The 8,422-nt window shown below is 41.6% G+C and overlaps 1 protein-coding gene across 1 annotated transcript; it reads left to right on the forward strand.

Annotated features, from left to right (window-relative positions):
- The first annotated feature begins 447 nt into the window (after positions 1–447).
- On the forward strand, positions 448–2,991 carry LOC115797849 (uncharacterized). The gene is made up of 2 exons (XM_030754371.1): positions 448–1,947; positions 2,291–2,991. The coding sequence occupies exon 1, from the start codon at positions 576–578 to the stop codon at positions 1,548–1,550; it is 975 nt and encodes a 324-aa protein (XP_030610231.1). The 5' UTR covers positions 448–575; the 3' UTR covers positions 1,551–1,947; positions 2,291–2,991.
- The last annotated feature ends 5,431 nt before the right edge of the window (positions 2,992–8,422 follow it).

Here is an 8,422-nt window from a genome sequence, read left to right on the forward strand (position 1 = left end):
AGCTTGTATGCATGGACTTTCTCACCTTAGAGCCAGACTCAAGTAACACCAAAGATATTCTGGTCATCACAGACCACTTTACAAAATATGCAGTGGCCATACCTACCCCAAACCAAAAGGCAAAGACTGTTGCCAAGTGTTTGTGGGAGCACTTTGTTGTTCATTATGGTATTCCAGAAAGACTCCATAGTGATCAAGGCCCAGACTTCGAGTCGCATATGATTAAGGAACTTTGTGAGTTGGCTGGTATTCAAAAGATACGTACTACACCATACCATCCAAGGGGGAATCCAGTTGAGCGTTTCAACAGGACCCTGTTGAATATGTTGGGTACGCTTGATAACAAGAAAAAGAGCCATTGGCGGGAATATGTCAAGCCTTTAGTACATGCTTATAACTGTACTAAAAATGAGGTCACTAGCTTCACCCCCTATGAACTTATGTTCGGGCGGCAACCAAGATTGCCGGTTGATTTGGCCTTCGGCCTACCAGTCACTCATCAGTCTGTGTCACACTCACAATATGTACGCAGTCTGAAATCACACCTCGAAGAGAGCTACAGAGTAGCAACAGAAATGGCAAGGAAAACGGCAGATCGCAATAAAGCAAGATTTGACAAACAGGTTGTCGAATCCACTTTGGAAGCAGGTGACAGAGTTTTGGTTAGAAATGTTCGGCTCAGAGGCAAGAACAAGCTGGCTGACAAGTGGGAGTCAGATGTGTATATTGTAGTGAGACAGTCAGGTGACATTCCAGTCTATGTTGTGAGGCCTGAGACTAAAGATGGCCCATTAAGAACTCTCCACCGTGATTTGTTATTACCTTGTGGATTCCTTTCTGCTACCTCAGCTGAAATTGAGAACCCTGTAAAGGAAAAACCCAGGCGACCAAAGACTCGTCAGTACTCAAGGACTGACAATTCAGATCACTCAGAGGAGCGAGAATCTGATTCAGGAGATAGCTACCCTTTCCTCTATGGTTACAGGGATATAATGGTGGAAACTGCAGACCCCCGTCATACCCCTGTGGTTGGTCCATCACTTATGGTTGGCAGCACACCTGAACCACCTCATGTGCCTGTAGTTGAACAGGCCTCAGACGTAGTTCCTCATTGCACCACTCCAAGAGCAACTGCTGTGACTAACCTACCCAATGTGAGCCTAGAGGATAGCACCTTGCACAAACTGAGTTCTTTGGAGGTAAATCCACCAGAAACCAATCCAGTCGAGAACGACACACTTGGAACAGACTCTGACGAGAGGACTTTCCCAGGCCAAGATGCTGAAACACACAGCCAATCTGAGGAAGATCGAGTTAGCACTCCTCCAGACACAAACCATGATGAAACTAGACAAACTGATCATACTGGAGACTGTGACAATGACTATTTAAGGAGATCTACCAGACGCAGAGTACCTGCACAGAGACTGACTTATCCCGAGCTGGGGAACCCATTGGTCACAGTAGTCCAATCATTATTCCACAGTTTAAGTGCAGTGATTACAGACTCTTTGAATGAGCCTACACAATCTAGAGTGTTGACAGTGTAATTATGTCATGCACAGGGACGTGCATGGGAAAAGGAGGGGAGGATGTAACCCAGGTTACAAATATTGCAGTAATGCAATAGAAAATCGTCACACTAAATTACATTAAATATTAAGTTTTAATTATATAATTTATGTTGCAGATAACTTGTAAAAGAAGGTTGAAACATTAGTATTAAGCTCACCAAACAAAAAGTGAGTTGTGGGTATGCCCCTTTAACGTGCCCTTCCCCCCTCTTCCTGTGAGCGTAGTGTTGGAGGAAAAAACAGTTAGCGATACCAGAGAGGTGATGTAGCTGTGTGGATCGAGAACATTTTCCCTGGAAATACGGAGGTTTTCTGATCCAAAGGGAAATCAGTGACTATTGAGAGCCTAAGAACAATAACCAGAGAAGTTTTGGTGAGTTTCATGATGTTTCTTTTGTATTTGAGAAAAGTGTGTTTTAGACGAGCAAATGGAGTAAACGAGACCCCGAAGTTAATCGGTAAAAGTGGAAAACTGATCGCTTTAATGATAACGTTGTGTTTTGAGTTAATGTGCATAACCAAACGTGAATATGTGTATAGCTTATGTTAAGATTTAAGTGTGCGTTTCATTGCAAACGATGTTAGCCGCGAGAGGAAAAAAGCTGCCGCCATTTTCCTTTCCTTTCTCTTCTCACAAGGAGGCAGAAAGAGTGTATTCTGTTCTTGTAATGATTCCTATATAGTAAATTAAGTTTTCTGCATGGCCTGTTATGCAGGCCAGGTTTTTAGTGTGTGCTTCAGTTGTCGGGAAGAGCTTTCTGGGTGTCGGACGAGGCCTGGATCTCTCTCTCCCTTTTCTTCGTGCGGTGGCTGCAGACGACCCGCACACACACACACAGGATATTGGATGGCGAGCCTGACCCATGAGACTCGAGCTTAAAGACTGACAGCAACCGGATCGACAGAATACGGTTTGATATTGCTCATATAGTGAGACAATTTTGTGTGCTTCTGCTTGCTGCTTTATGGCAGCAGGATTCCGGATTTCCCCTTTTCTGATCTGAATTGAACTATTGAACTGAACTGGATCAATCTGAATTGAACTATTGAACTGAACTGGATCAATCTGAATCGAACTATTGAACTGAACTGGATCAATCTGAATCGAACTATTGAACTGAACTGAATTAATCTGAAACTGTTGAACTGAATCCAAGTTATTGTATTGAATACTGTTATATTTCATGCTGTTGTTGTGTTAAGTGGGTTCTACTCATACTCAATTGGTATTCTGAGTTAAGTGCGATCTATTTGACATTAATTGTAAGTGTTCCTGTTTAATGCTTTTTGTTTTATTAAAAGTGCCGGCTTTCCATTTAAGGGTCCCTGGTTCTGGTCTCTTCACTGTGCTTTGCTCCACTGCTCCAGCGAACCTAGAACTGGTCCAGTAGCTCATACATCTGTCTGATTGTGACACAAGTGCTACACTAGCCTCACAGGGTTTACGGAGTATTTGTTGCTCTCTCTTTGGAACATAATTTCCTTCATCATTTCAGTACTGACTTTGTTTATACAAAGATAATTTAACTTAATCAGGGTGAAACAACCAACAACACACAGAGGTGAAACCTAGCTGTTAGCCAAAGCAGCCACAACCCTAACTTTAAGGCTTCACACAGAAAAAAGTGTTAGAACTGGGTAAATTAGCTGTAAAGGCCAAAATATATTTTTGTACCAGGCTGTAAACATGTTTATTTCTGGTCTTAAGTAGGGCATTTCAGCATGGGAGTTGATGGAGATTGACTTGGGTTTGGAGCCAGCCTCCAGTGGCCACTAGAGGAACTGCAGTTTTGGCATATTTAGCATTTCATGCTTTGGTTCTGCTCATCGTTGCCACCAGGTACATCAAAAAACATACATAAATAAATAAACACAAAGGTACAATAAAGAACACCCTGACAGGTGTTATGGTTCAGAGCTAAATTTTATAATTGATTTTTCAAACAGTCACGCAGAAGTTAAATCAGTGTTTTTGCCGTGCATTGTCAGTGCCACACCTTCCTGTATCTGCCTGTGTGTCATAGTGAATATACACAGGTCAGGCAAAAACCCTCTGGCCCATCAGCAGGGCTCTCACAGCCTCAACACCTCTGCCAAGCAGCATCCACAAACAACAACTCTGCCTGTGGCTACAAACAAGGCGAGGCACATCAGAGCATAATACAAAACCATTTCAAAATCACCAGTAGTTTCAGTCCTCCATAGTTTAAGTCAAAGGTTATTTTTCTCTCATTATTTCTTGGTTGATCCACGACTAGCGCCAGCTGTAACCTCCAAAGTGCAGCAGTCAGTGAACACATTTCATGCTGTTTTCTTTTTTCTTTTTGTTTTTTTTTTTTAGTTTTGGAGTTTTGGCTGTTCTGGATTTCTTATTGACACGATTTCCAAAAAAAAAGCCAAACTTCACATTCCCAGATTGCAGCTGGTCTGGGAGTTCATCTGGGGTCTCCTAATGTTCTGTCTTAAGGCTAATTTGGACGTGGTTAAAACCATTCAGCCCAATTAGTTTGAACGAACAAGCCAGAGTGGAGTATTTCTCTGAAGTTGTGCTGTTGCCCAAAGTGCTTCTTGATTTCCCTTTCTAATGATATTGGCACCACACTGAGGATAAGTGTTGTGTGTTTTACATTCTTTTCAAATATAAGACAATGAAGATCTTTGTTCAAACTTAATTTGACCCAAATGTTGGCAAGATGTACACACAGTTTTCTTTGAGTGACTTACAAAAGAGACAGGTCACATTAGACAGCTGTAATAGATGGAGCAGCAAAAGGAGTGGTGCAGATAAGGGAAATGTGCCAGAAAACTCAGCTGTGGGGGTTAGGGAATTATCTCTCCATAAAAGCCAGTGTTGGGTCAGAGAGCAGTCCCGAAACCCCCCACCCCACCCCCCCAACCACCACCACCACCCAACCACCCACAACCCACCCCCTCCGCTGTCCTCCTGTGTGTTAACTAACGCTCAACAGAGTGCTGCCTGAACTCGGGGCTGGCAGAGCCACAGAGTTGGAACCGAACTCTCAGCAGCTCTGCGACCTGGCTGAACCTGAACCTACCGCCCCTCAGTGGGAGATGGGGAACTGCTGAAGAAGTCCTCTGAGCCAGCGAGAGGCTGATTTAGACAGATTTACCCCCCTCCCAGCTAAAATATAACTTTGAAATGAAACACAAATTATCTCTGTTGGGAGCGCCGTGAAATATTTATTGCTGTTGTTTCAGTTGGTGTGGTTTTATGTGCCGTTTGTGTATTGGATAGTTAATGGTGTGTATTTTCCGCTCATTTGTTGTACTCCTTTTTTTTTTCTTTCAAGGATACATGAATGAATAAATCTTTTTATCATGCTAAAAACTGAAATTATGATTGCTTTTCCAAGAGCATCGTAGTGATGGATGGAAATACTGTAGCCTCTCCTGGGCTTAAGGGCCATAGACATCAGTTGTTTTAAAATAATGATGTGGCTTCTATTGTCAAAATGGGAAGAGATTACAAAAGCATGCAGGTCCCACCCAGTAACAGGACTTAGCCCTATGACTTGCCTCATTCTAACTAGGCCTAATGAAGGGGAGGGGGCTTTAAGAAGTCTCCAGCATTCAGCCAGGCATTACCGATTAGGTCAGTGGAACGGCCGCTGGGCTGAGCATGATGGATGACTGGTGGAATGAGTTTCTGCCTAGCGGTATTGTGAAATCTTTTCATTGTCACTGACGAGGCCTATGAAGGGGACTGATAAATGAGGGAGCAAGTGTCAGAAACGCCCTTCTTTGCCCCGCTGTGGCTTTAATATCTCCCCAGCTACAGAACAGAAAGTATTGATAAAAGCAAAAGTTTTAAAAATAACCACAGCCAGTGACAGCCAGGCGGCGCAAGGTGGAGATGATTAAGGCAACTGGCTGCTGGACTAACGCAGGCTTGGTCACTGTAAATACCAGCAGAGGCCAGTGGCCGTGCTGAGAAGAGGGAGCTGCTTTTTATGTGGAACGGGTGTTACCTCAGTGACACGGTGCTGTGATGAATGTGTTGCCTCCATCTGGTTTCAGCACATGTAATAAATATCTGGACTCATGTTTGACCTCTCTCACTTAGCAGCCACATCTTTCACATCCAAAAGGGAATCACGATTATGGCTGGGTGGAAGGGTGGCGGGGGCCGCCGTGCTGCCAGTATTTTTAGCATTAGTGTAGCAAAATGCAGTGTCCATCTACAGCAATAATATAACTGATCAGTAAGATATTTTACTCTAAAATCTTGTTTAGCCCCAGGAGCCCAAGGTGACATTACCTGTAAAACTCAATGATATTATTTGTTTTCTAATTCTCACACTTAAGTAGCTTTCACTCATTAATGTTCATCTCTATGTCATAAATAATGTAAAAATAATAAACAGATCATCTAAACTTAATGTTGATTAATTTCCTCTTCATCCACCCATGGATCACTAATTTTAATCGATTAATTGTTTCAACACTACCCGCGATAGATTAGTATTAATGAAACAAAAAATGAGGAAATTATTGACTATAAAAAAAAAACATTCACAGCAGGCATAGCGTTTCTTTTTTCTCCTCTTCCTGCAGCTTTGTGGTCTGACCTTGCAGCTTCTGTGCTCCATCCATCTTGGGCTGTTTAGCCATTTCACTGGATACATACTGCGCAGATTAACACAATTCATCACCACAATCATCCTCGATTCATCACCCTTCCCAATGAATGTTTTGACATCTAGTTAATTTTCTGCTGATGATTTATCAAATTATAATTACCATACTCTGAAGGAGTCATTCATTATGTTGATACATGATAATGATGCCAAAGTGAATTGAATTTTAAGTAAGTTCTCTGTGATTATAACATATGCATTATTGTGAGTAATGCCTTAGAATTCGGTCCCCTCCAGCAGTAAAAAGTCTGCAGTGTCTCTTAATGTTGTGACAGTCAGTGCAAAAAAAATGATTATTAATTCCCATTTTTTTCCCCCCTACAGGTTATTGAGCAACAGCATCCACAGCATGGAAAAGTTAGTCATGGAAAAGATTTTTAGGTGCTTTTAAAATAATGCACATCACAAGACAAATTGTTCATTTTTTGATCTTTCCTATTTGCCTAAAATTTTATTAATACAGTTAAATAGCATTAATATCTTATTTCTTTGGGCTATCAAGATGGTATTTTGTCAGAGGTGCTCAGTTTACAATAATATAAACCTGGAAAGTAGCAAAACCTCAAGTATCATGCATTTTTTCTTGACAGAATAAATGACTTCATTGTATTAGTGCTCTGATCACGGCAATGCTGACGTGAAACTTTCACTGCACTTTGCCCTTGTCCATTTCCATTTACTGTCAGTAGTAGGCAGACCTGGCTTAGCACCTCTTTCTTTGCTGGATAATTGGAGGTGACTCAGATTTAATTAATTGTGTGTGATGTGTTTGGTATGCAAAAAGCAGGAATCTATTATTTTGTTCAGTACAAATGCATGTCATCACTCCAGGTGGGTTGTTGGGAGATCAATTTTCAGTGTTAACTGGGAGCTGTTTGAATCTATGTGGTTATCCCCTGTTTACAACCCTTATAACATATCATGAAACCAAATAATAATAATAATAACTTCCATCCATCCATCCATCCATTCGCTTCCGCACATCCTGCTAAGGGTCGCGGGGGGGGCTGGAGCCTATCCCAGCTGTCATAGGGCGAGCGGCAGGGTACTTGATTTTGTATAATACTTTTCAAAACACAGAGTTACAAAGGCCTTCACAGTTTGAATAAAAGCCACACATAATTATACATGTTACAAACATACAGACACATAAAGCAACAGTATGGTCAGACATTCATGCCAACACGCACACACACTTCTATACACGCAAATAGCTTCACAATATGGCCCAAGTTAAAGGGGAAAGATTAAAGGAAAGCTAACCTATAAAAATGTGTTTTCAGTGGTCGTTTAAAACAAATCACAGACTCAGCCGACCTGATAGGTTGACGAAGGCTGTTCCAAAGTTTGGGCACCACAGCCTCTAAAGCCTAATCACCTCTGGTTTTAAAGTTAGTGTGTGGAACAGTTAGGAGACCCTGGTTAGAGGATTGGAGAGGTCTCAGCACTCTTGCTCTGATATATAAGCAGGGGCCTGTCCATGTAGAGTTTTATATGTTAATAACAGGATTTTAAAGTGGATTCTTCATTCACTGGAAGCCAGTGAAGGGATGTAAGAATAGGTGCCGGCTAGTTTTTGTTAGCAGCCTTGCTGCTGCGTTCTGCACCAAAAGAGAGTGGATAGGAGAAGATTATGATAGCCCTCACAGAATTGCTTGATTGATTACTTTTTGTACGCTGATGTTCAGATGGTCATTATCAGGGAGCAACACAAACCTTTATATTACAAGACTGGGACCGTCCCAGGAAATGTAGCCCAAATAAGCTTGTAGCAAATTGCTCGTGAGTTTCACCAGAAATAAACAAACTTTAAAGGGTCCTTGATGCAGCAGCATTGATGTTTTCATGGTAATATTTGAATTTGACTGAACTGCCTATGATTGGTAACTGTTTACACTTGTGAACCTATTTATTACTTCTTGTAGACACTGTAGATTTCCTCCATCATTTTTCAAAATTACAGCTACAGTTTGAGGCTCAAATAAGCATTTTCAGTCTGTATGATATCATGAATGTGGCATAATTCTCAAAGACACAGATCTATTTGGAAACCAGGGTTTTCTTGTTTATTATTTATCTTTTTTCCTATTTCTTATCACATATATTTGACCGTACACTTCTATGTTACTCTTGTATCTCAGTGGTGCACTCACATTAAAACAAGCCAGGGCAACGCAGTGGTGCAGTGGT

Source organism: Archocentrus centrarchus, chromosome 19 (genome assembly GCF_007364275.1).
Source record: "Archocentrus centrarchus isolate MPI-CPG fArcCen1 chromosome 19, fArcCen1, whole genome shotgun sequence".
NCBI classification, from domain to species: Eukaryota; Metazoa; Chordata; class Actinopteri; order Cichliformes; family Cichlidae; genus Archocentrus; species Archocentrus centrarchus.

Excerpts from the sequence above, each read along its gene's own strand:
- LOC115797849 (XM_030754371.1), top strand. The coding sequence starts at position 576 with ATGGCAAGGAAAACGGCAGATCGCAATAAAGCAAGATTTGACAAACAG.